Below are 26810 nucleotides of genomic sequence, written 5' to 3' on the forward strand. Positions count from 1 at the left end.
CCAGTGCCGACGTTATTTGTTAGCTGTTCTTATTCAGTAGAGATTACCTGTGGAAAAAATGCTCATTAATTTTGATTGCACTCAATATTTTATAGTTTAGCATCTAAGCTATAGAAGGTGGGATTGCTTGACTGACTTACAGTTAATGTATGTTTGAGATAAGAGAAAATTAGCACAGAAGAAGAAGCTGAAAGTCATGTTTTGTTTGGTGGAAGCTTCGTTGAGAACATCCAGTTTTGCTGTTGCTCACCTGCCATCGCTCTTGCCGATTCTTCCCGTTTTCCGTTCATAGCAGGAGCCGGAGCGCGTGCAAGCTCGGCCGGGGCGGCACGTCCGCTCAAGCAGCCGGCCACGGGAGGGCTGGCAGCGAGCAGCCACCTCTTCACTTGGCACAAGGATCTTTTGCTCCGCTGAAACACAATAAAAGGAGCCATCAGGAGTTTTGGAACAGCTTGTTGTGAAAGTTGACTGAATCCTGCTGCATTACAGCATAAACACAGGAGCGCTTCATCCTGGGACTCGGTGGGAGCACGCTCGGTTCGCCACGTGGGATCCACATTTGGGTGTCTGTCTGCCTCTGATTTCCGATGGCTTGTAATGAGTCTTAAGATTTTTGCAGCATTGGCAGAGTTTTTTAATTGGATTTTATTTTTATTGCATTATTTAGTTAAAAAAAAAAAAAAGCAAGTGCTTGTGCTTCGCTCATTTTCTTTAGCATTTCTTAACAAATTTTAATTGCCTTTTATGCAGAGAGATACATTGGCAATATGTTCTTTTATCATCCTCAGATGTATTGGCCTGATGCCATTTGTAGAAAGGAAGCATTTTGACAGTAGCGTATACAGATTTATTTCATTTTTGCCTTTTTCAATAATTATTTTTTTTAGCGATGTAAAGAAGAATGCATGCAAAATTTTTTAAAAAGCTGCTCCATAACTGTGAAATGACTGTGAAATCCTGCCCTTCAGGATGGGAATATCACTGTTAGGGCCACTTAGCAGTGTTTGATAACATTGACCCTTCATGTGCCCTTTCGTCTGCCCTTCCTTACATTTATTTGCTTAAAAGGGCCTAAGGTAGAGTTCATGAGATTACACCCAACCATTTTGTTTTCTTGCCCATATCATCAGCAATTAGTAGCAAATGTTATATGAAATTTAAGAGAAAATTGTCTTAGACATGTCTTGAACGCTGGCAATTCATCACTCTTGTGAAAACTGAAGAATCTTGGGATGCCGTCTACAGCAAAACATTGAATTAAGTGCAGCAAGGTGGACTGTGATCTAGGTACTCATGGAAGTAACAAGATTTCTGCAAGACTGTGTCTTAAAAATTAGACCTCTTGTGGGTTGCAAGTAAGATATCGTGGCCTCCCTTGCAAATGAATCCCCCCTGAAAATAAGACAAGTGCGGACAGCAGCAGCCGGTTAAGCAGAGCATCGCGTGTGCCGTGCACGTTCCTCCTGGGATGCAGAAGTGTCTTTGCTGGTCTCATTTCTTAAAGTTTGGGTTGCTCCTAGAAAGAGCCAAAATTACCTTATTCGTAAAAACTGTCAGAGAAGGAAGGGCCGCTGCGGAGATGCAGGGTGTCATTGATGGCAGAAACTTGCAGCGGGAAAGACACCTGCAACCGGGTGCTCGTCCTCCCCGCAGCTAGTTCATGTCTCCGCTGCAGGAATCGGAGCATCGTCAGCAGGACCCGCTTCTGCAGGCAGACCTCTCCCACCAGCGCGCCCAGCCGGGGCCTCTTGGAAATAATCGTGAGAATTAATTTCTGGCCCCTGGTGAATTTGTCAGAGTCACTAAATGGTTACAGAGGAAACCTGTGGACTTCATAAAATTTAACTGAAATTGTTGCGTCCATCCGTATTCAAATTTATTTGGTGTATCTTGGAAAACAGGAGGCTGCGTATTTTGGCAAGTGTCTTATACCTCATTACACCACTGTGTGATGCAGAGCGGTGGCTGTATCCGTTTGAGTCTCAACAAGCAAGAAGGCGATGGATTTGGAAAGCTCCGGATTTGTAGATTCAAATAATTTGCAGAGAAGGAGTTGGTAAGTGGCAAGGGCAGGAACCGTGTGCGGTTGTCAGACTGCCGAGAGCAAACGTCATTTGCCTCTGTGGCATTTGGGCTAGCGGTGAATGCCTGAGTGCTTTTGTTTCTTGAGATAAATGAACCAAAATTGAGGGGCAGGGAAGGGATCTAGTTCAGTTGTTTTGCTTTTTTGTGCCTCTTCCTTCCATCTGAAAGGGAAGGGTACTGCATGCATGTTTGTAAAAGCAAATTTCAACAAATTAACAAATTTGTTTAATTAATTTTAACAAATTAATTTAACAGGCTGCCCTTTTATCTAGAAAGTTATTTGAGGAAGAAAAAGGCCCAATATTAGGACACAGATTGCTCTAAGATGCAAGGTGGCCTTGGATTCCTTCCACACCCCTAACGCTTGCTCAGGGCCTGGCAATAAAAATGACTGATATAGAAAAATAAAATTGCAAAATGCAAAATCACAATGGAAAAGAAAACTGAAAGAAAGTTCTGTATTCTGGTTAAGTCAGCTTCTCCCGTACTTGCAGTTCTCTTACTGAGCTACTCAGGGGAACCTTTCCTGAAGAGGCTGTGCAGATAATTGAAATATTCAGGCAATACCAAGTGGTTATATTAAATAACTGTCTCTTGGGTTATAGCAACGTACAAGCTGATAGACTGATCCTAAAACTCTGGTCAAATTGAAATTAGAACTCTTAAGCTTACAAATATCCTGTTTAAACTGTGCTCCTTCTTTATAATTAAATTGGAATCCTCTCTATCTCATTAGAGGCAGTTTGATTTGTTTTTGCTATCAGATTATAGCGGAAGGCGAGGTCAATGCCTGGGATTTTCCTGCTCAGAAGTGATGGCCAGCGGTTGTGCCTGGGAAGAGCAATGGAAGCAGAGCGGGAATTCGGCTTTAGCAGTGGAAAGCACAACTTGCGTCTCCTGAGAGATGTGTATGCAGCTTTTCTTTCCTGGAAGGGTGACTGCTTGAACTAGATTGAGTAATGGAAACCCACGTGATAGAACCACACCACCGTGACTCTTCCCAGCCATAGCAGCAGCGTTGGCCAACACTTTATCTGTCCTTCTGACGTTTTAAATTCCTTCCCTCCTGCCAGCCTTGCTTCCTCCCCACCATCCTGCCGTCCTTCCTGCCTCTGCAGGCACTGCAGCTTCCCCATCTCCAAGTGTTTCCCATAGTTTCAGTTCCTTACCGGGTTCATCACGAGATCTTTTCCTACAGAGACAACAGAAGTACTGGAATTGCTCAGGCAGCAGGAACCTTCTCCAGCTTCAGCTGCACCAAAGCACAGTCAGTCCCCGATTTCCCTCTCCATACAAAATCCCGCAAGGAAACACCTAAGAGAACGTGCAGGAGCTCCCAGTCAGGCATCTGCAATCCAGGAGAAAAGGAAATTTAGGGTAAATGGCCATGACGTCATGTGCTGAGTGTTGGTGTTTTGGGGAAGATCATGAATATGGAGGCTTGTCTACTTCCACGGGCAGGTGTGTGACATTCCCACAGCGTAACCTCGGTGCTCGTCGAGCTTTGGTGTTGCAAGCCTTGAACCCATGTAACATACTTCTGGTTTTCCCTGCTCCTTTGTAAAAATCAGGAGTTTAAGTCACAAACCAAGGAACTTTCAAAGAATAGAGAAACTTTCATAATTGGCAAAATTTTAGGATATCACATAGAATAAAGAGCTATGTAAGTGCAGCTGAAAATGTGTATTACCAGGTAATCCGAATTATTTGATAGCTCCTATATTTACTAGTGTTGCTGTTCAGACAAAAGTAGGGGCCTTCCTGTTGCATTTTTGGATACTGTTTGGCTTGGCCAATTAAATAGTATTTATTTTGTCTCCTGTGCGTATGTACCTCAAGCCAAGCACTCTGTCAGCCTGTGATAACTAAATGTCCTATCTTTGAAGAGGGAGGTCTGTAAAATCTGTGATAAGAGTTGCGATTATCTGATAACAAGTGAAAAAAGCAAGACGTGTGGATTTTGCGTGTTTTATGTCTCTGTTGCAGCCAGCGTCCTCTGCCAGATCCTCTGCCCGTGATTAAAAGTTATAGCTTTGTTCTGCCGGGACAGTGGGACGCACTGAGCAAAAATACTCGCTGCTTCGCCCTTGGTTGCAAGTTGAACTGTAACGAATGGCTCCTGTTCCCGGGCTCGTGGCTGGGGTCAGCGGTGACCTGACGCAGCTGCTTCTGTTAATTTAAGAGAGATGATGGTGGCTGCTGGCGTGGCGTGGGGTGATGGAGGCACGCTGCTCCCCTGCCCCCTTGGTGATAAACTAACGGTCCTGTGGCTCTACCTATAAGCTCAATAATTCCATTAATTTTTCAGCATAGACCAGAAGGCCAGAAATTAAATGACAGTGCCTTGCAGTGCAGTATGTGCCCAGGACAGTTAATGAAATAGGGACATCGCTCATATTCGCAGGGTTGCAGAAGATGGGGCAGTGTCTCTAAGTACGTGACCGTATTGGCTTGTTGTATTTATGTACATTCACTGTAGCGTTTTAAATGGTCGCATTCCAGATAATTCTTCTGTTTATATTGGCCTTTAAAAGAAGAAAATTGTAGTCTGTGGTAATAGAGAAAATGAAGAAATAAATTTGCTCGGGGATCTTTATTTGTCCTTTTGGCAATGAAGTATGTGCCCATCTAAGCTTGGCCGTAATAGAGGATAAGGGAACTTCATATCTGAGATTAATTGAATGAATGTAAGAGGGATTTTTCATGGTCATGGTGAATCAGCAAATAATTTCTGGGTCAAGGTTTCCTCTACAAAATGATTGAAATTAGAGCTGGAAAGAGTTGTTATATCTTCTGGTGCCACTCGGCTAATGCGCCGCTATTCCCAGCAGTGAGCTTTATGGGCTCGGGCTTTTTTTTCCTCCCTTACTCTTTCCCTTCTGCCCCAATGTACTCGTAAAGTGTTTAAATGGTGGTGTTTCTCCCACCACATTTGCTGGAAGATTGTTTGAGTGTCAGCATCGTATATCTCACTGGATGTCATTATCTGGCTTTCCGAAAAGACCCTAAATTCTCCCTTTCTTAATATTACTCTGTTTCTTCTAGCTGTGCCCTGGGTACATTAATGAGCAATGCCTTGCCACAGACATCTGTAGCTTCTATGTCCTTTCGGCTGTCGCCGTCTCCCCAGTACTCACGTGCTGAATTCCCTGATGGACAAATTTTCGTTAAGTGGGGCATGCAAAAAAAAATTAAGCTATTGCATGCAGTTACTGCAGTCGTTATTGTTACCTGCAGTAATGTGGTATATATGCACTCCAGACGTGTGCAAATACATGCTTAGGGGCTCCCTGTGCTAGACAGCATGGCAAGACAGCAACGTGACAGCCTTTGTGCTGGCATCGCAGTCGCAGGTATTGCCGGTACTTCAGAGTAGCTTCTCACGTGGTCACTGTTAAGCTGTTCGCAAACAAGCGCACATTTTAGTTCCCCGATAATTGCTGTCCTAGCTGTTCTCTGTATTCGCTCCGATTTGCTACTTCTTTCTGTACCGAGAATAAAACAGAGCATTATATGCTTTCTTCTGTTGCGTTGCTTAATAAATAGTCCCCCAGTAGTCGGACTTTTCATACCAGTCCAGCTAGTGGGCAGGCTGGTCACCGATAGGGTTTTGGTGATGGTCTTGCTTCGTTGTCCTTCTGCAGAAGCAGTGCAGCTTAGTGCTACAACCACGAGAGACACAAAGTTCGCTGGCACAAGCTGTCACTGCTGACATTGAATGACCCATCCTAGGATGCTAGCAATCTGGCCTAAAATACACTTCCCCATTTTGATTTCCAGTTTCCAAAATCCAGTTTTACACTTGAGTTCTGGCACAGGCCAAAGCCTGCAGTGATGGGGAGCCATGGGATCCCCGTAAAACATGTGCTTCTTGCCAAAACTGCTTTAAACACTGATGATGAAAGTGATGTTGGCATATGTGCGTTGGCTTGTCAAATCTAGTGACATGCAGACGGCGATATTTTGATGCTTCCTTGGCAGTGTTTCAAGGTGTAATGTTCTAATAGCACCTGTACTCGAGGTGCTTGAACTTTGAGGAGTTTTTTTTCAGCTGGAGAAGGCTCCTTTGTGCTCTGACTGCAGAAATAATTGTTTTGAAGTCATGAAAAATAAGTACTTGGAGCTCTGGGAGTCCCTCGCGAGAAGCAGCGTAGCAGACTCACTACTTTGGTACAGCTGAGAGCTTCCACGGTATCTGCAAAAATGGCTTTCTGCTTGAACGCAGGCAGCTAGAGTAAGTTACTAAAAGGTCTCCAAGGTATATTTACGCAGGAACAAGATTTATATTAAGAGCTGTCTGTACCTTTCTTCAAGAAGATTATTGGGGGTAAATGAAAAATGAAACTTTATTTCCTAATCTTTAAGTTGTGGAATATATAGGCAGAATTCCTAGGGTTCATTAAAAAAAAAACAAAAAAACAGATTTATCCTAAAAATGAGACTCTGATGGATGGATAGATAAGTGGATGGATAGATAGATATCCATGCAGGCAAAGAGGTATAGTGAGTTTCTGGGTGACTTGTCCGACGTGGGCAGAGCAGGACATCAACTTGGGGAGCAGCAAGGCAGCCTCACTGCTCTGCTTGCGTCTTGCGCGTTATACTGCGTCTCTCCTTGTGCCTGTCTCCCCAGCCCCACTTCTTCTCTCTGTGTAGACAGAAAGCCCTTTGGGGTAGTGGCTGTTTTTTAGGCTATACATACACCACTCTCAGGCTGTAATTTCGCTTACAGCCAATATAACGTAATGCAAAGAATAGTCAATGCCACTACGCCACCAGCTGAAGTTTATGAACTTATTGACAGCTGAAATTATTATTGTTTTATTATTAGGAATCAGGTTTGGGGATAGATCCCATGTCTGATAGTCTCATAACTTTCTGGAATCCTCCCTTTGGACTTGAATTTTCTGCATGGGGTGAAATTTCTAAAACCAACTATTTTCTCATTCAGCTTAATATTTAAGAGACTAAGTGCAGGGTATGAAGGCTCCTAAGGGACAGAGACTATCCATCTGCAAAAAAGTAATATAATGGATTTTTGTCAAAAGAGTTAACCAGTGAAAACTCGTAATTCTTAGGGGCCAATTTGGACTGGCCCTTGGCATCTTTGGAATAAATCCCCCAGTGTCAGGAAGAGAGAGCAATTGCAGGTGTGGGAAACGTCAGTTATCCCATAATGTTAGTAGCTGTCATTTTTGCCACCCTGTAAAATACTTCATGTCTTCTAGGCAACATTTCACTTTGAATATTATATTTAGTACCTGAAAAAAAAGATTTTAAACTCCAAATGGTTTATGCTTATATGAAGTCTCAATCTTACATCTTTATCACAGGCTGAGGTTGGATTTTTTTGGAGCAAAACCAAGCCAATTCCAATGTTTTTTTTTTTTTTTGGGGGGGGGGGGGGGTCGCAAGTCCCTGCACTCCTCTGTGTGGATGAGGCTTTTCACTGATTTCTTTCAGTTTTATCCTGCTATTCAAGGATGATTTTGAAAGAGAGTAGACCATATGCAGTAATATGGCATATTCTATATCTGTAAATGCTCAGGGCTTTTTTCCCTTCCTTCCCTACAGATGTTCTAGTATCTAGCCAGATCGTAAAGATGAGATATCTGCTTTCCTATATGTTATGGAACATCAAGTTTGTAGGAGAGCCGGAGAAAATACTAATAATTGTTTAAATTTTCACTGCATTTGTCACAATCACATTATATGCACATGCTAAAACAGTCCTTTTTTAAAAAAAATACCTTCTTATTAAATGTCAAAACATTAAGTGCCAAAAACTGTGTGGTTATGTTATTAAAACTGTGCAGTCAGAATCATTGAGGGGGAAGAGAAATGTGTTTAAGATTCCAATAAAATTGTTAGCTTGACTAAACTGCATATAATGTATGCTTTAAAAGATGTGTTTTAAGACATAAATACATTAAACAGCCAGAAAAGAAGAGTTTGCAGTGCAGAGTAACAAGGCTTTGTGAATTCTTTCTCTTGGAATCTTAATGTTTGCATTTCCTTATTCAGTGAGATTTAATCTGTGCAGATTTAATGTTGCATTAATGGCATTTATTTGATTTTTTTTAATGAAAAAAATTCAGCTTAAATCTTTTCTCCACAAATAGAAAGAAATGTAGTTGTTGGCATAATAAAACCCTACGTGCCTCCAGCCAGACAAATCAGATGTTTGTTTCCTTTTTATCGAATGGATCACGTTTATCCTCTTTGTCTGTCCTTTAGGATTTTCACTTACAAAACTTCCTCCTCGCTTTCTGTAGAAATGCAGCAACATTCGCATCTGGGCACTGCTTCTGTCAGCTCAGTAGCTAAAAGAGGTGTTATTGCTGAGGAAATCGAGGCAGCGGCTCTGATTTAGGATGCTCCATTCTCCCTCTGCTCTCTGGGAGACTTTTAAATGCCATTCTGAGTAAATCTAACAGCAGCATTAGCTGACACAGTACAGCGGCAAAACCGAAGTTGAACATCTCTCTCGTCTTAAGATCCCTGTGAAATGAGGATGAATGAGCAGCCCACGTGGCTCGCCTTTGGAAGAAAGGGCAATTACCCTTTATGGACTGTTCTTCAAGTAATTTCCACTAGAAATGCATTTTTTGAGACAAAACATAAAAGGATAGACTCCATTAGTGAAAGGTTGATGTCAGCAGAAATGTTGTCTGCAGGACAAGCTTCGGCCCGGATGGGAAAAACATTGCTGCTTCTTGTGTCGGTGCTTTGGGCCAGCCCCAGCAAAGGGCCCAGGCCACGTTTGGTGGCTCAAGTGGTGGCTTTGAGCTGTTGATGGGGACCAGTCAGAGCTGGGTGAACCCCCGTGATCTTCCTCCTCCATGGCTCCTTCCTCCTGCAGGATACTGCAAGACTGCCAAAAAATTGGAAAATAAAAAGTCTGGTTCCAATAGATTTATCGTCTTTTTCCAGTTTGTATAGCTGTTGCTTCTACCTTTCTGGGAGTATGGAGGTACCTAAAAACAGTTATAAATGTGCTATTTCCTCCTTGAGGTCTTTTTGCAGTGCTAGAATGGTTGGAAGATTTCTCGGTCTAAATGAAAATCAGGGCTTGAAGTTTCTTTCTTTTTCCATTTAATGCTTTTTATGACTTTTTGTCTTAATTATGTATAACCTAAGGGGTTTTTTGCTTTTCTGTTTTTTTTCCTCTTTCTAACTCTTTGTTGATGATAGGAACATAGTCGTGGGAGTGATGTATCTTCTTAATTTCTGTTGCAGAATCAGTGAAGAGGGAAGCCGTAAAAAATATTGTACGTTATAAAGTATTCTGGCCGAATGGGATAGGTGGGGCGGGGGGCAGAGATGGCTGGAAATGGAAATCGAAGAGCAGAATTGGCTAGAGCAGAGTGCTGGATCCCGTAGCTCTACGGAAGCCAAAAGGATATGTGCTCCCATCTTTAAAACCCACAGAACAGTCTCTTTAGAATAAAACAATTACAAAACAGCCTATTTCTGAGCTTAAATTACATGATATTTATGGAATCATTCATGCCAGAATTAGCTTTGCTTCAGAATTTTGTAAGTAGCCTTAACTCCCAGCGTGCCCCTTTAATGCATAATTAACTCTTTTCACAAGCTTAATGTTATCTTTCCTGGAGAATTCAGAAAATGTGCAATGAAAATCTGTATTTATGCTCTAATAACATTCTCCAGTGCTCTCCAGATTATTTTGATGGTTCTTTTTTTAAGTAGGTAGCAATAGGAGAGGATTACTTTATGTATTTTTTTCCTGTTCAGTGGGGCTAAAGTTATCGTGCTGTTATCTGAGCGACTTGAGCAGCGTTCCAGAAGCGGCAGTTTGTGGCAGAAATTCGCCCACTCTTTCTCCCCATCATAGGGAAGCACTTGGTATAGCTCCATTATACTTTCCAAGCAGTCGTCATCATTTCTTTAAAGGAATTTATCAAGAGTAAAATAAAGGTAAAACCCATTTGTGCCAACTCAGTATTTGCCTACTATAAATAGGCATTTCAACCATCTCCGGAGAGCTGAATATCTAATAAAACTGTTAAGGAACAAATTTGTCACCTGGCTTCTACCCGATCTCTGAGAGGTTGATGATTGCATCAATATACAAGTACAGCATTTGCTAGAAGTATAAATGTTCCTGCTTGTATGCATAACTGTGCATTTTATGGGCCCAGTACAGCATCCATTGAAACCAAAGGGGAAAAAAAACCTTCTTGACTTTAGGGAGCTTTGGATCAAAAGATGGGGCGTAGGATGGTGTTTGGGGCTTATGAAGCACGTTTTTTCTTTAAATTCTGAGGAAAATGTGGTATGTAAAACTTGATACTTACATATGAAATCACTTTTTCAAAGCAGCAGTAGTGTGCAGGAATCATAAAATTTAGCAAATAAATAGATCAATAGTATCTGATCATTTGAATAATGAGGCCAGTGATGCTGGTTATGTCCCCCTTCATCTGGAGGAAGTAGGAGACTCCATCACCATCTACAGCAGCCCTTGAAGCACTTTGGTCCCTTAAGTCCTTTCAGAGCTGCATATTAAATGTTGTTCGGGTGACTAAGTATCTCCAAATCTGTTCACATCCTTTGTATTGATTTATTAAACTGTTTCCTATATTTTTTTGCTCTCTAATCTATTTACTTCTGCTCTTTCCTGTGAATCCTTAGGCAGGCTCCTGTGTTCCCTCTCTGCTGTAGTTTTATTTTGTCCTCGATAAGGTTTTCATTTACACCCAGCAGCATTCAGGACCTTGCCTCTCTCGCAGAGCGTTCACCAGGAGACGTAGCGTTTGTAGGGACCAGGGCGAGCAGAGCGTGCACCTGGCCATGGAGAGCGCTGATGAGGGGTCGCAGGAATAATTTAAAAGAAAAACTCATGAAGTATCATAAAAAGCATCTGTGCTACGGGAAGGATGATGACTCAGGAGGTGTCAAGAGGAGAGATTGATATTTATTTGTTTTCCCCCTTCTTATGGGTCTTCAGCAATGTTTTTGTGAGTGCACAAGTATTCATTAAGGTCTGCTATTTTCACAACCTTTCCTGCAACAGGAAATAAATACATGCTCATAATATATAGTTGGATTTAGTAGTATGAATTCCCAGCTCTGCCTTGTAGCTGTGGGTGGGAGATGAAGCCATATAGCCAGACTTAGCAAACTTTGGCAACGCTTCTGATCATACCCTGCATTGCACTGTGCCTTCAAATATGGTGAGGTGAAGTTTGATCCTGGTCCAGTCATTTATGAACACTGAGGAGATGAGATGCAGCTACAGATTTTGTGATTTGGACGCCTTTGCACTTCAGAGAGTTTTGCCAGTTGATGAAGCTATGAAGTCTGTAGAAATCTGTGTTGTAAAGTCCTCTATTAAGGCTGACTGCTGCTCTTCCATCTCTCTTGGTTCAGCTGCTGTGTATGAGTGATTTCACCTGCCTGGCAACACTGAAGCTAATCTCTTTAAATTAAATTCACAAGTTTTTTTGGACAGTGTTTTATCTTGCTGTTTATCTTGCTGTATAGCTTGTTTTCCCATCAGATGAAAACAGGACCAAAATACTTATTTATGTCATATTAGCAACAGCCTGGAATTTCTAAGAGTTGACATCTGGTGTAATTTATTCAAACTGGAAAATCTCTGAAATTGTTTTTCTGTGAGCAGTATGTGACAAAGGTTTCTAATTTTTTAATAGTTGCTTTCTTCTTCCTATAAAGCTATGACAGAGAAAATTGAAGCCAATTAGAAATGTGATATGATATTATGCAGTGAAAACTTCCCTCTCATCTCCTGGATGATACACAAATAATCACGTGCCACTTGCAAATAAAATGTTAAATTAGAAAAACCAGTATTTTCACGCAATGGAGCACACCAGCTTCATAGGTGATGCTTATTTGTAGTGACTGCAATATCTGCTGCTGTGCTCTGTCTTTTTGCAAAGCTCCCAGCAGTGCACTGGTATGCTCGCTGCTCCCGCAGCTTTCTCGCCAGGTGCTAAGAGGAAAACTGCGGTGATGGTTTTCCAGTCGAGCCCTAAGCTCTTGAACGGCACGAGGAAAGGGGTAGCAGGGTTTTTTCCAGGGGCTTCTCTGGTGAAAGGCTGACAATTTGGCAGTCTTGTGTAATAAAATGCACTTGCTTTGAAACCAGCCGCTTAATTTACTTAGCGAACAAGTGTGTTGTACATAGCACTGCCCAGTTACTTGGTAAATTCTGAAAACTGTGAATTTTCTAGGATATTACCAGTTCTCGTCCCTCAGCATACCCATGACGATGAGAGCAGGTGGGACTCAAATGTGTCACTGTCTATATAATTCTTAACACCTTTTTGGGTTTTTTGGAAAGAGATATAGCCGAAAGGGTCAAAACTGCAAGTGCTGCCTCTGCCGTTCGGAGATGCCGTTTTAGTGATCGGCTGGTGGGTGGATTGCGATCATGAGCTGGGAGTCTTCTCCATTCCTGATGGAACAGGGTACTTTCTAACACTGCATTTTTAAACATTGCTGTGTTTATTCCTTAGTCAAGGAATACCAGCAAGGTGCTAGGCTGCTTAGGTCACTGCGTGCGTTTTGGCTGGACTTCCGAGGGCTTGGTTCAGGACTGTAGCTGAGATTTTTTCTGATTTTCCTTGACAATTCTATTGTGCCTTCCTTTGCTGGTAATAGTATGATATTAAATCTTCTGAAAGCCAAATAACTTTTTTAATTTAGTGTCATTGGGAGTCAGGGCTGTAATCAGAGTTTGGCCAGTCACTCCTTCTGGGGGTCTACCTCCATGTGTGCTCTTAAGGCAATAGCGGCCAAAGAGGGTGACCCTTCGCGGCGGCGGGACCCCCCACGTATTAATCGTGTTCAGTGCTTTGCCTTTAGGCACCTTCACTTTCATCACGTCTGTTCAATCTCACGCTGTATTTTCTTGCTGTCTTGATATCTCGCTCTTGGAGCTATAAGCAAAAAAGGCCTTTTTTAACAAGACTGAACCTGAGGAACGCCAAACATCGATGTGTATCCATACACAGAAAACTGAACTAAATCACCATGGCCGTGCTCTTAAGATAACTGGGAAGCGTGGATGGCTCAGGTGCAGTTTGTGGAGGAAGCATGGTTTGAACACATACCATCTGCTGTGTTACTGGATACGTGCTGAGAAAGGACTTGTAGGGCTAGGTGGCCTAGAGGTCCCTTCCAACCTGAGCTAGTCTGTGACTCAGTCGGTTGCTTACTGCTGGCCTCCCGTTATCTACTTCCCCTTCAGCCTGGCTCAGCAACGCGGTGCAGCGCGGCTTCCTGCAGTGCCTGCCTGTGCTTTGGGTCCATCCCACCTGAATCTGCGCGTTTAACTGAGTCATCGGAAACGTAGCACCCTGAACTCTTGTGTTTGTGAGGCATAGGCACCTTCTGGAGGGTGATTCAGATAAATAAGAAGTAAGTTTTGAAATGCTTCAGTTAAGTACAAAAATTAATTGGGGTGAATCTGGGCCGGAATGTCCAGAGGCAGATTTGTAAGGAAATTAAACTTTTCTGCTCTAGTAAGTGAACAACAGTTGGGGCTTGGACTAGATCCAGCACCGTTCATTGCAGAATAATATCCTTCTGTAGTTCTGTATATCAACGACGGCACCAATTATAAATAAATCAAGTACAGGTTAACAGGAGATGTCCAGGCCAAGACTTTCAAGCCTAGGAGATTTCCCTTAAGCTTGTAACTAACTGGCCTCATTTGTAAGTGTACAGAGAGTTAGGCAAATCCATTGAATTTTGTGTTTTTTAGGAGTCTGCCTCTGGTTTTGAACTATTCTTTCTGTTTCTATATAACCTGAAACATCCCAGTGGCTGCTGCTTCTGATGCTGATACAAGCTGGCCAACCCTTATGCAAAATGCTTATTAGAGGACTTTCAGTGGAAGTAGAACATTAAAATCCAATATTCAGTGAATGATGGCCTATTAATGTGTGCTTATATCAGCAGAGAGGGTTGTGTTTTCACAGTATAAAGAGAAGCCAGTTGAGTGAATGTGGCATGTAGGTTCCACAAAGGTTCAGACTGTCTTCAGAAATACTATGGAAACCTCACTGGAGTGATTCAGTATGAGTTCCGGTTGGATTTATCTAACTGTTATTCTTCAATGAAATATATGGCTTTTTGCCAATAATATATGAAAAATAAAAAGTATGCTTGCTTTTTATTTTCAGGTGGCAGTTTGTTTTTTTATCTATATATGTATATCTCTAACTATAATTGCTTTATTATTGGTGGTTGTTTCTACTAAGCTGGAAAAAATGACATTTGAAAAGAGATATTTTTTCATTTTTTTTCTAGAGCTAAAAAAAAATGAAAATCTGTTTTTATGCATAAGTTGATGTTTTCTGGACCTCTGCATAATGCTATTGAATGTATTCAGGGAATGAAAAGTCTTTAATTAAGCAGATGCCAATGGGTGCAAAATTTAAAGGTCCATGCTGAATGACCCTCATCATTAATCCCAAAATCAATATAATGCATTAGATTGTCTAATGACTTCTAGTCATTTACCTTTCCCAGATGAATTTTGTGTCTAGGTCCCATGATAATTAAGGGACCTCCAGCACTTCAATTTTTGGAGAAAAACATAATTAAACTGAAAATGTAGAGATCAAAACTGCAATAATTACTGAAGATTATGTTTTTTTCACAGCTGGCTGAAGCCAGAGATATTTAAGGTGATATGTGATACCTGGACTTCCCTTGTATTTCAGCCAATGTTTTAGAGAATTCAGAAAGCCAAAAGCAGCAGAACAGATAATGTTCAACCAGATTTCATGAATGAGATCAGCCTTGGGGTGCAAAACATGGAGGAATTAAACAGTGGGCAGGCTTTATAATGCTAAAATAATAAAACCAGGCTGAGGAATGGGCAGCTGGAGTGAGATTGCCCTTGGTCTCTGAGATGGATTAAGTATTCTGATTTACCAGGGAAAATGGCAGAACACCTTCATTATTCATGAAATGCCAAATTTTACTTTCTCATTTTGGAGCTATCGGAGATGTGAACCACGAGAATTGCTTCTCTATCCATTTAGATGACCTTGCCTATATGTGAGAAGCCTTTTCTTCCGAAGCTGTGTTTAATGTATTATAACAGTGTGCGGGACATTCCCCCCAGCACCTGCCTGAGGACCTGGAGGACTGAAATAACTGACTCTCAGTCCTGCAAGACACAAGCTCTGAATGCATAATATTAAAAAATGTTCTTTTATAGCTGTCGCGGTGATACGTATTGCTCGCTGCCAAATTCTCCAGCGATTCCTTGTGCCATTGAAGTGAAGGGACCAAATACGGAAAACCTTAACTCAGCCTGTCCCCATGCCATTAATTAGAGTTTTGAGGATTAATTAAATCTAGTCCAAACGAGCTCAGGCTCGGTTATTCCTAGCGGGTGGGATTTGGCCCCTCCGCCGCGGCGGGCTCGGTGCCTTTGGGCCGACGGTGCCCGTGGAGGGATGGTTTGGCGGGGGACGGGAACGGGGAGCGTGCCCGAAACGGGAAAGCCCGGCAGGGCTGTGTAAGTGCCGTATGCGAGAGGGCAGGCGAAAACCACGAACTGACAATTAGTTTTGACAGGTTTCTGTTTGAATTTGAAAGTCTCCCTCAGGGTATTCACGCTGTATTTCTGTTTTCAATTAAGCTCTGCTCTTGCTGGTACTCAGCCGTGTATTTGATAGCTGACTTAAAAACAGGGCCAGAGCATCCCCGTTTCGTGTGAACTTTCCCCAGTGCCTTAATTGGATACGGGGTCAGGAGACATTCAGATTTCAGGTCTTCTCGTGAAACGTCAGTGGTAAACTGCATGGTTACTTGCTCATTAAAACAGTTTTATTAAACCACATTTTATTAGCTCCCAGACCTGAACTTAGTGATAAGAGATACATTTGTATAATCAAAAGGAAAAGTAACACTCTTCCGTGAATAAAGGGACGTGACAAAACTCAACGGTACTTCAAAGTGCAGTTTGTCAGTAGGACGCGAAGAATACACGCGACTCGGGGAGGTCGTCGGAGAAAGTTAAGGAACAAAGTTTTGTCGGCAGAACTTAAGAACGTATTTAACAGGATATACTTTTGTTACAAAAAGGAAAGAAAGGGAAGGTATTTAATATCGTGCTAGCAGGTGGCGATGACCTTTCCCAAAACGGCTATCTAAATTTGCTCGGGGAGTCAGGACACTTGCAGAGCTCCCTGAGGGAGGAGAAGCTGGATGAAGTCTTCCCTATCCCCGTCCGCAGGTGTTGGTCCTAACCTGACCAGTGGGGCTAGTGGTTTTCTGGGAGGATCTGTTACCGTTTTCTGGAAATGCAGTTGCACCAGAAGGGAGCAGGAGATTGACATGGAGGTGAGCAAGTAGTGAGGGGTGGGTTGGTTGGTTTGCTGGTTTTGCTCTGTGTAGGGAGGAGTTTCTCCTGTGGCCACCCCAGTCAGGAGTAAATCAATGTGTAAATCAATAAATCATAACCAGGATACCCTGGTTATGAAATACGTAATCCACAGCACTCCTCTTTGGACATAGGAATCGCCAGCCCCTGCAACCTTCCGCAGTTTTTCCCTCCCTTTCCCCGATAGTCAGAACTTTTGTGTTTCCCTAGACTTTTTAATAGGATTACGCATCTTCATCTTCCATCTTTGAATAATTCAACAAAAGTTTTATACTCATTTGTAGAATTTCTCTCTTTTTAGCTGTTTGCTGGCGATCGTGTGCGCGAGCCCTTCTGCAGCCCCCCCAGTCCTCCAGGTCGCACTCGGAGGACCGTCCCAGGGACGCTGGGTGCTGAAGAGCACTGGATGGTGCCTTTCTCTGCAGACACCCTCTTTGCAGACACCCGCTTCTGCTCTATAGCCAAAATAGCATCTTTTGCCCTGCTGGATTAGCCCTTTGTGTCTTAGCATTTCTGCTGCAGAGCTGCCCTTATGCTTTTTACATAAGAGACCCAAAGCAACCCTGTCCAGGTTAAAAATATATCGTGATAAGCAATTATACTTTGCACGCCTATGTTGCCTTAGCTCAGCAAGCTGCATACACATGAAGACTCGTAGACCTCTGTTGCAGCAAGTATTTCACTATTACTGTTTTGAAAATGTCTAAATTGGACAAGGAGAGGGTAAGGGGCTTTACAAAAAATCATATAAAGAATGAGTGTCAAAGCTAAGACCGGATCCGGCACTCAGACCATGGAAACAGGAACTTTGTGCCTTGCTTTAACTCACTTGAATTTTCTCCTTTTGTTGTTCTTTTTGTGTGTGGTGGTGACGGTGCTCAGCCTTTTGCTGTGGCGGGCAGCCAACATCCCCTACGCGGGTTCCTCTCCCCGCAGAGCAACAGGGAATCAGCTACATCTCAGTGACATTTGGGCAGCTCCTGACATCGGCACGGACATTACCATCATTTAAAACAGAGGTTTTTTGAAATATTCTGGAGATTTTGCTTTTAATCTGAATCTTAATAACCTAATAACTTCGAAATTGTTGTGCCCCTTGCTTTACAAACTCTTAATCATAAGGCTCTCAGGCAGGTATCGTTTAAGTAATCAGCATCAGTATCATCAGTAATTAAAGTGATAGCCAACTACAGGTGCTGCTAACTGCTAATCAATTAAACACATTTGTAATTGAAAACTTGATTGAAGTATTGATAGTTGCTTTTGATCCCTGGACCTGTAAAGTGGTGGTTGGTTTTCTTAAAGTTGACTGAAATGCTTTACAAATTTGGAACATGTAGAAGGGATTGGGAGGGAGGGAGATGAAATACGCTGTGAGATTCAACCTTTCCCTGCTTAGCTGGTGGGAAGAAACACGGTGCCGTAGACCAGATGTGGCTTGCTGGGCTGTTGAGCGAGTGCATAGGCTTTAAGAAGTTAATGAATCCATGCTCCTGTGGTCAACTGGAAACTGGAAGGTTTGCATAGAAGGGAGGAAGAGCTGAGACCAAATATAGGAAAGTTTCTTGTAAATAATTGCATTATTGACACAAGAATGAGTTAAAATGAAAAGAAATACGTTGCTGTGGTTGTGGAAGCATATTCTAGATAGGTTTTCCCTTTTTTTTTTCCCTAATGAAAACTTATTAGCCCAGCTCTGAATGGGAAGTCAAAGTTCTGAAAGTTTTCATGAAGGTAAAATCTTTAAAAAAAAAAAAAAAAAAAAAAAAAAAAAAAAAAAGTATTTCAAGTGAATGACACTTTTCCGTTACAACAAAACAAAAAGTTTTCAATCATTTTACTTAAAAAATTAGTATAAATTAGTTCGAATTTTCTGAGACAGGCACTTGAGGTGAGTTTCTTCAGATGTACCTTGTTTCTCCGCATTAACTATAAAGAGAGCCTGACCTGTTAATTTTGAACATTTGAAGTTAGACGAGAGGGATCTCACCTTCGTAGCTGTGTAGCATTAAAATTGTATTAAGTGGGAAGACTGTTGGGCCAAGCAGCTGGCATTTATCGGCAGAGAAATTTGGCACACCATGTGTCACTCAGCTAAAAAGCAGTCAGTTTTACTGTACGCGAATCTCTCCCAAATCCTTTTTGATTACGGGCAACCAAATGTTGGAAGCAGTTGTGCCACAGAAGAGTCTGCGATGGCAGAAAGATAGAAGTCTTTGGTAGTAAATGAGCATTTTTTTTTAATGTGTTTATTTTCAAAGCTCACTGGTTTTTGTTGGTTTTTGTTTCTTTGGCTCTGTAAACAGGTACTTGCTTGAGGTTCCTGGCACTTTTAAGCCTTGTATTGGGTTATATTTCATCCTCCCTTCAAGTTGGTGAAGGTACCCAGAGGCATTTTCCTCCTGAAACTTCTTCCCCTGGTATATTGCTGCTATTTTTTCTTTTCTTCATCTTCTTTTTTTTTTTTTTAAAAAAAAAAGATTGTGGTAGTCAAATAGTTTAAGTATTTGATCGTGCAATTTTAATATAGGAGCTGTTTGGAGACTTAGTTCAGAAGAGAAACACCATGAGGAGAATGATACTGGTCAGAAAGGTCTTTATGTCTCAACAACCCTCATGTTTTTTTTTTTTCTTATGATTATCTTCTCTTGGGAATAAGAGTGGTTTTATGAAACACCATGGCTGGGGATGTTAAAATCACTCGTATCCAGGGCAACTGCCGACGGCCTCAACACGTATTTGTAAGTTAATTTTCAGCTTTGGCGCTGGCGGTGCAGTGGGAGCTCCTCGCCCGCGGAGCGAAGGGAGCCGGGACTCTCCGAGGCCAAAGAAACACGGCTTTTGCCTTGAAAATCAGGTTTGTGATCTGGAGGATACAGGCTCTCCCGTGGGTACAGCCGTATTCCCACTGCAGTCCCCAAATGTCGAGCAGGGTTGTCACAGCCACTGCATCGCGAAGCCCAGTAGTTTATCCCGGTACTCGTGTTGCTGGAAAGCTCCTAAAAGACTAGAACTGGTTGGGAAAATGGATGCAAACCTCACCCCTTCTGCTCTTCCACTTGCAAAATGTTATATCTGGCATTAATTAAAAAATAACTCCCAAAGAAGCAAATTCTGTCTTCTTCAACCACTGGCACTTCAGATAAACGTATATGTATGTATAACACTATCTCAACTTTTTTTTTTAATAATAAAATCTAAAGCAGCTAACTAATATCCTTTAAAAAAAAAAAAAGTAGTTGCAAGAGCAAGTGATTGTAGTTCCAGTTAGGGTGAAAACATTCAATGTTGTATTAAATGGTGCCACAGCTGGCCTTTTCCAATAACTGATCTTAGTTTGTTTTCCCAGAGTATTGAAAATAGAGGACTTGAAGCTGTTCAAAATCAGACCTCCTCATGTTATAGAAAGCATCGTACAGAACCTCCATAGGTGTGATTCCAAAATAGATTTGATTTTGCATATAGTGTTAGTATAGTCAGCTTCTGTGCCACATGCATGGTATATACCATGTATTTCTTGGGAATGCAGCCCCTCTTTCAAGAGGGAACTCGTACATAGCAGAGCATGAGATCATTAAGCCCTTTACTTTACCTCACGATGCTTAATTTCCTGGTGAAATCTATTATTTTTGCAGTTATGCCAGGCTTAGCACATCTTACTGCACAAGTGACACATTGATTTTCATGTTTTCAGGCCAAATGAAAACATTTGCTGAAGAGCTTAAGCACTAGCTTGCTTTAAAATATACCTGAGGATTTTACTTATTTTTTTTTCAATGTCCTCTTTCTAAGCGTCTCTGAGTCCTGCTGCTTTTCAAAACATACCTGATTTGGGAAATAATGTGGTTTTTTTTCTCTCTATGAGGGAGCTGTTCAAGCAGTTTTGATTTAATTGTTAGCAAAGCCCAAACCTGAACGCCTTTGAACGTGGCGTTCGCTCGCGGGAGACTGCTGAGGCCAGGATTAATTAACAGCGGTAAAAAAGCGCCGCAGTTAGAGACCGGCATGAATTTTGGCAGGCAGCGAAAGGCTTGTTCCCGGAGGCGCGGGATGGCTTCTGTGTGCCGGCAGATCGTTGGGAGCGCTTCTGGGGGACGTGCCGCTGCCTTAGATGTTCCCGGGCTGATGTACGTCGCCAGTTCCTGCGTCCCTTATTAAGCATGAAAGATGAGTCAAACTAGTCCTGAAACTTTCTGTTAAGTGCACCAGGGGCTTGTAATTATTTGTAACTGCGTCTCCTGCAGAGTGGTGTTTTTCTGGCTACGAGCCTTACTTCTGACAGGCCCAGTTTATTTATGCTAGTATTTAAATTTTAATTTCTTCAAGCCCACAGTCCTGTTCCAACCTTAGTAGGAGAGCGATTGCCTTCTGGATGTATTTAAACCACTGATACTTCAGAATTGTTGTTGTTAATAATATTTAATATGTGTTGCCACAGCATTTTACAGACCTTAGGTATCTCGAAAGCCAGTTGCTAATACTAGTAATCTCTGCATGTTCATGAACATGTATGTCCAGAAGACTAATGACTGAATTAAACTGACAAATAGTCTTTGATGGACTTGCAGAAAGTTTGGTTTGATGAGATGTATGAGTTTTTGGATGGTCTCCATTTCTGATCAATGCAGAGATGGTATTTCAATTCTTCCTTACTCTGCGTGGATTTCTAACTAAGTAATCATGAAAGTGTGAGAATAAAGATCTCTTGTGCTTTTGGAAACTATGGAAAAGATTGTGAAGATTCAGCTCAGGCTTAGTTAGAATGGTTCTTCTTCTCCCTGCAGAAGTTTATCAAATACAGCTGAAATGGAAGGGATCGTGCCGTGTAGTTGCAATCTGTAAAAAAATAGCCTTTAGAGAGCTGGTGTCACATAGATGTTCTCCTCCTCCTCCTCAGTAGGATGGGGACTCCTCCTCAACAGGGCCATTTCGAGACATCCAGCACATTCATTACTCTGCACGAGGGCAGCGCAAGTGCTGGATGTACCGGCTCCCCTTGAGCTATGTGGGATGATTTTCTTCGGGTGCAAGGCAGGGCCACGCTCTCACGAAAAGAAGAATCATTTTGGCAAAACAGTGGTGACAAGCAACCTTTTACAATAATTTTCAGCATTATGTTTCAAGAAGGACTAAAAGGTTCATAAAATCAGTTTGAAAGCTGACTTCATTTTATGGTTTCCTTAGGAAACCTAGTACAACCGAAATAAAATATTTTCTTTCTGCTAGTTGCCCCCTGGATAAAACGTGAGGGATTAGAGCAGTAGTTATTATGTTCTCTCTTAAGCAGAAGAAAGGACAAGAGGCCCGCCAGAACCTCAGTCATTGATTTTCCTGGAGCAAAGGGCCGCATGTTAAGTACTATTGATAAAAAGCATCGTTGTGGTGTCCATGGAGACCAGGTTGAGGTGAAAGTGAACTGCTACTATTACAGTGACAGCTTTAGGTAGATGTATAAAGAACCTGCTTTTTCTCTAATCATACAGAAGATCTTATTTATTCTGCCTTGAGCGTGGGCTCAAATCCGCTGCTCCCGGGAGGTGTGCGGGGAAATGGAGCACTGATGCCTTCAAGGAAGGGGCAGGGATGGTTGGGGTCTCGTAAAGCCTGAGCAGCGCTTGGAGGTGTCACAGCTCCAAGTGCTTGGATGCTTGTGCTGGAAGTCGGGTTTTTTTGTCCCCCCACCCACTAAATTAAAGTGTCAAATTCAGGCTAGAAAAAAGGCTTAATATTTACACAGTGAAACTAATTATTTGTGGAGACAACCTGGCAGGAACTGCTCCGAGCTGTCTGTCGCTGCAGTCAGAAAATCAGAGTAGGGGTCATTCTTAAGAGCTCTCCTCTAGCTTAAATGGGAGGCTGCGCGAGGCTTTGCCGGTGAAAAGAGCAGCTCCAGATGGTGGATGCTTACTAAAAAATGGCTAATGTGATCCATGCTTGCGGATAGCGTAGCTGCAATAGTTCCCTAATCCTTAAAAGTGATGAGCGTGCAAATGTCACAGGTAGCTGTGCGTGTGCTCTGCCGTGTCCCTGCGCAGCAGGCCTCGTCCTCTGCTCTGTTTGGACACCAACTCTTGACTGCTGCTTTAGCTGTAAAATTCCTCGGTGCCTCAGACGGGTTTCCTTGGGCTGGGGATCGAGCACCCTGTGGCGGGTCTGGTCCTTGACCACGGCTCCCTTGGGCCACAAGCTCTTGGTTCGACCAGATCCTGGTCCAAAGAGCACTTCCTCTGAACACGACGTGATGCTGCTGTTAGCCCTCCTGTAGAGCAAATCCTTCTCTTGATGCCTCCTCACTGTTTTAACTCAGTGGAGCTCAGAAATCACGTTTGTTTTGAATACGTTGACAAAACAGAGGCTGTGGTTTTGAAACCCTAGTGGGGGACACAACGATCCAGAAATCACCACTCAAACTCCAGGTCATCAGAATGTCTTCCCAATTATCTCTTTCAAGCTTCACTTGTTGTTTGTATCAGCTGTTTAATTTCTAAATTTCCTGTAGACAGTGCTTTGGGCAAATGCAGGAGGCAGTTGGCTTTTCCAGCTTGAGACCAATGTGATTTTGTCCCTTCCAGTGGGATTTTCCAATCTACAAATCATTCCTGCAGCCAGCTACCTGCACGAGGTGTGCAACAGGTCCATGAAGGCCTTCCCATCCCTCTGCTTCTCAGTCATTTCTTCCCCATATATAATTTTTTTTATCTTCAGCTTCTTGGGATGCTCCTGGTTTTGGTATAAATAACTTTTCAGGGTTCTGTTATCACCTTTCTGCAAAGACATACAGTGCCAGCATTTTTTTAATCTTCCATCCTGTTTAGGTGAGTGTTGCAGGATAGGGGCAGGTGGAGCTTCGGAGGAGCTTTTCTTGCTCCTCGAGGAAGGGGCAGCAGGATGGAGCTGCTCTTCCCTCCCCTTCTCCGGGAAGGTGTCCAGATGCTCTGCTCTCGGCTGTACCAGAGGAACTGGGCAGCGCCTGGTCAAAGTGGCTTTTTTTTTGTAGCTGTGCTGGATCACACACAAAAGCTGAAGTCCCCATGGGCATGATGAGAGCTCAGCACAACCTTGTGCAGAAATTGGAAGCGTTGGGAGTGCTCCAGTATCGAACAATGAGTTACACATAGATGTGTCCTCAGAGCTGTCAACAGAAATATGTTTTAAAGCCACTCTCTGGGCGTTCGCGTTCTCCCATAAACATTTTATATGTAGGCAATTTCAATATGCAAAGTGACCAAATCTGTTTTTAACATAATCACTCCTTGAATTGAAAAATGGAGTTTGTTCTGCCCTAATGCAGAGAACTCGACATTATTTTACTCAGCATTGAAAACTTGAAGTATTGATTTTGAAATGCATAATTGATTGTAACAATAAATCACTAGGCAACATGTGCATGAAAATTGATTTTGCTATTGCAATAATTAATTTGAAATGTGCTATAACATATTTATGCAGGGACTAAGCAACTCAATAATGGTAATAAATTGTATTTAGTCAAAAACTATCCACTGTGATGCAGTCAACTTTTCTGTGTCCAAAAATTTGTAATACAGTGCTATAAAAGACTGTGTGGATACATTTGTGAGGCACTGCTCCGTAAGATACCCTTTATATCCTGAATACCTTATATTCTGCTGAGTAAAGACTCTCAAAGGATTGGAGGCTTGCAAAGAACAGCTGGGGCCCAGATTGTTTTAGGAAAGAAATGCTAATGTTGTACAATATCAGCTCTCTCATCAGTCCAGCCCAGTAAATCTGGTGTTTTTCCTGGACAAATTGGTAGAAACTGTAATAAAGAATAGAATGAATAGACATAGGGATGAACATGATATGATGGGGAAGAATCAATACGGCTTTTGTGGAGGAAAGTCATGCTTCACGTACCTATTAAAGTCCTTTGAAGCAATCGCTGAGCACATGGTCAGGAGATCCAGTTGATATCGTTGACTCGTATTTCTAAAAGGCTTTTGATAAGGTCCCTCACAAAAGGCTCCTAAAGAAATGGAGTTGCTGCAGTGCAAGGGGAAAAGATCCCTTTAAGAACAGCAACGGAAAAGGTAGCGACGGGAACAGGCGTGGGTTTTTCTCGAGCGAGGGATGCCGGCAGCAGAGCTGCACGGCGCTGGGGTCCGTGCTGCTTAATGCCGAGGAGGAACATTGAGGAAACAGCATTTAGCTATTTAGCGTAGCAGAAGTGAAAGCTGCCCGCTAAAAGCTGCGGTAAGACCTCGCTGTGCTGACTGGGAGTTGAAAGAGGAAACGAAATTCAGCGTGGTTAAATGGCAAGTGGCACAGAGAAAGCCCAGGTACCTGCTGTCCGTCCCTGCTGATGTGCGCAGGCTGCCGCTGTGCAGGCAGGAGATCTTGCTGTTAAAAGTCTGTAGTAGGAAAAATAATGGTTGAGCATTGGGGTTTTCAGGAAATGAACCGAATGCAAAAGAGAGCTCTCATTGCTGCATAGCCCCGTGGCACAGCCTCGTGCCGACCTGGCGCCGGTCCTCCCATGGACCTTCTCCAAGGCCACAGCAGAAGAGGAAAAGGTACAAGGAGAGGTGGCTGGAGGGGTCAGATGGCTTCTGTAGCGGTAGGGACAAAGTTCCTGCAGACCCTGGGGCCGAGAAGAGGTGGGAATACAGCAGTGGAGGAATATACCAAGGGACATCCCGAAGCAGTGGTTTTGATTTGGGCTGTTAGACCGAGATAAGATCCTTCATACAACTTAGGCGAGATGTGCAATATTTAGAAAAAAAGGAGTTCCTGGTCTAGATCATGTTCCTACTGACTGGTGAATGGTTCAGCTAAGATTTTCTTACATGCTGGAATAAGCAATAAGTCTCCTCCCAAAAGGTTTGACCTTCTTTGCTTTATGTTGTTACAATGAAGGTGCAGGAATGTCTCCGCCAAAGTCCGTAGAATTAAAATGGCTCAAAATGGTTAGAACTCTTCAGATGGGTATTTTTATCGTGCAGTCGGAAAGAGGAGCCTTGGCACTGTGGGCTGAAAAGTGAAATGAGTTGTGGTGTCTGCTTAACCCCTGAGCTGACATTTTTAGTACGGTCTTCTCGTGGCCTGTTGAAATGAGAAATTCCTGAAAAGGGCAAACATTTGCCTTGTGTGTGTAGCCATCCGCTGGTACGTGCTGCCGCTGAACGCATGGCTTTCTTCATACCGTCGTTTGAGTCTTTTCGGGTTTGAGTTGGACCTGTTTTGAAAAAAGTGACCGAGTTGGGTCCGTGTTGTTATTAAAAACAAACAAAAAGCATGTTCTTCTCTTCTTTTTTTCTTTATAATTCCATTCATTTTATGTGCTTTAGTTCTGTCATTTCTTCGCAAAAATTTCAACGTTAATATCTCCTCTGTTACAGAGCATCAAAGTGAGCTGGTTGCCTCCACCACCAGGTACACAAAATGGATTTATTACAGGCTATAAAATCCGACATAGAAAGACTACCCGCAGGGGCGAGATTGAAACACTGGAGCCAAACAACCTCTGGTACTTGTTCACAGGTCAGTGTTCGCGTGCTACAGCCTTGCAAGGTTTTGATGAATTAAATGCTTTGGGAATAAAATATACTTTCACTTCAAGGGAACATCGATTTCTTTGCTGGCAGGTAGCATTTATTGTGTTGTGCAAAGACGATCTTTATATTTTTTTACCCTATCTTTTCCTTAATGCTTTTATTGTATGTTTGTCTTCTGGATTTTATCATTTTCATTAGCAATTTTGAAGCCAAATTTCTTGTGTTCAGTAACTTAAGCCTCGGATAGTTTCTTAGAACACTCAGTCAGCATCTCCGATTTCCTTATGGGTGCAAAAATATCCATTTCTCCGGTTTCTTTTCCAAGATTTTAGGTGGAAAAATATCTCCTCACAAAATTAAAAAGTGCAGTAGTAGATCACAGCCAAGCTGTAATTGCAGTGAATGAGTAATCAGATCAGTATCGTAAGGGTAACAGTGAATTCTAATAAGTGAAAATTATATTTCATTGGGATTTTTGCAGAATATGTTGCCCAAGAAAGCAGCAGAGCCTCAAGGGTGAAAACTGAACTTTGTGAAAGTCAGTGGCACCTTTGCCATTGAATTCAGTATAACCATAATTTCATGTCAAATGACCTATACTGTCCTGCCTTATATTTACTTTTACATATAGCAGTGTTACCTGTGAGAATTGGAAGTAATTCTGCATTGTGTGTTTCAGAATAAATAAATTCATGTACTGTTTTGGAAGGAAAAAGCAATATTTTATTTCTTAATTAAAGAAAAGCAAAACTTTTGATATGAGGAAGACATTAAATATAGAAATCTTGACTTCATAGTGTTACCTGGGCTAATGG

The 26810-nt window shown here is 42.3% G+C and overlaps 1 protein-coding gene across 4 annotated transcripts in view; it reads left to right on the top strand.

Moving 5' to 3' along the window:
* The window catches only part of LOC135324656 (netrin receptor DCC), a 547074-nt gene that overhangs the window by 418554 nt on the left and 101710 nt on the right, over window positions 1–26810 (top strand). For all 4 annotated transcript variants that reach the window (XM_064501341.1, XM_064501342.1, XM_064501343.1 and 1 more), the window contains exon 13: window positions 25840–25981. In XM_064501341.1, the coding sequence (XP_064357411.1) occupies window positions 25840–25981 (142 nt within the window). The remainder of the gene's footprint in view (window positions 1–25839; window positions 25982–26810) is intronic.

Source organism: Dromaius novaehollandiae, chromosome Z (genome assembly GCF_036370855.1).
Source record: "Dromaius novaehollandiae isolate bDroNov1 chromosome Z, bDroNov1.hap1, whole genome shotgun sequence".
In the NCBI taxonomy this organism is placed as follows: domain Eukaryota; kingdom Metazoa; phylum Chordata; class Aves; order Casuariiformes; family Dromaiidae; genus Dromaius; species Dromaius novaehollandiae.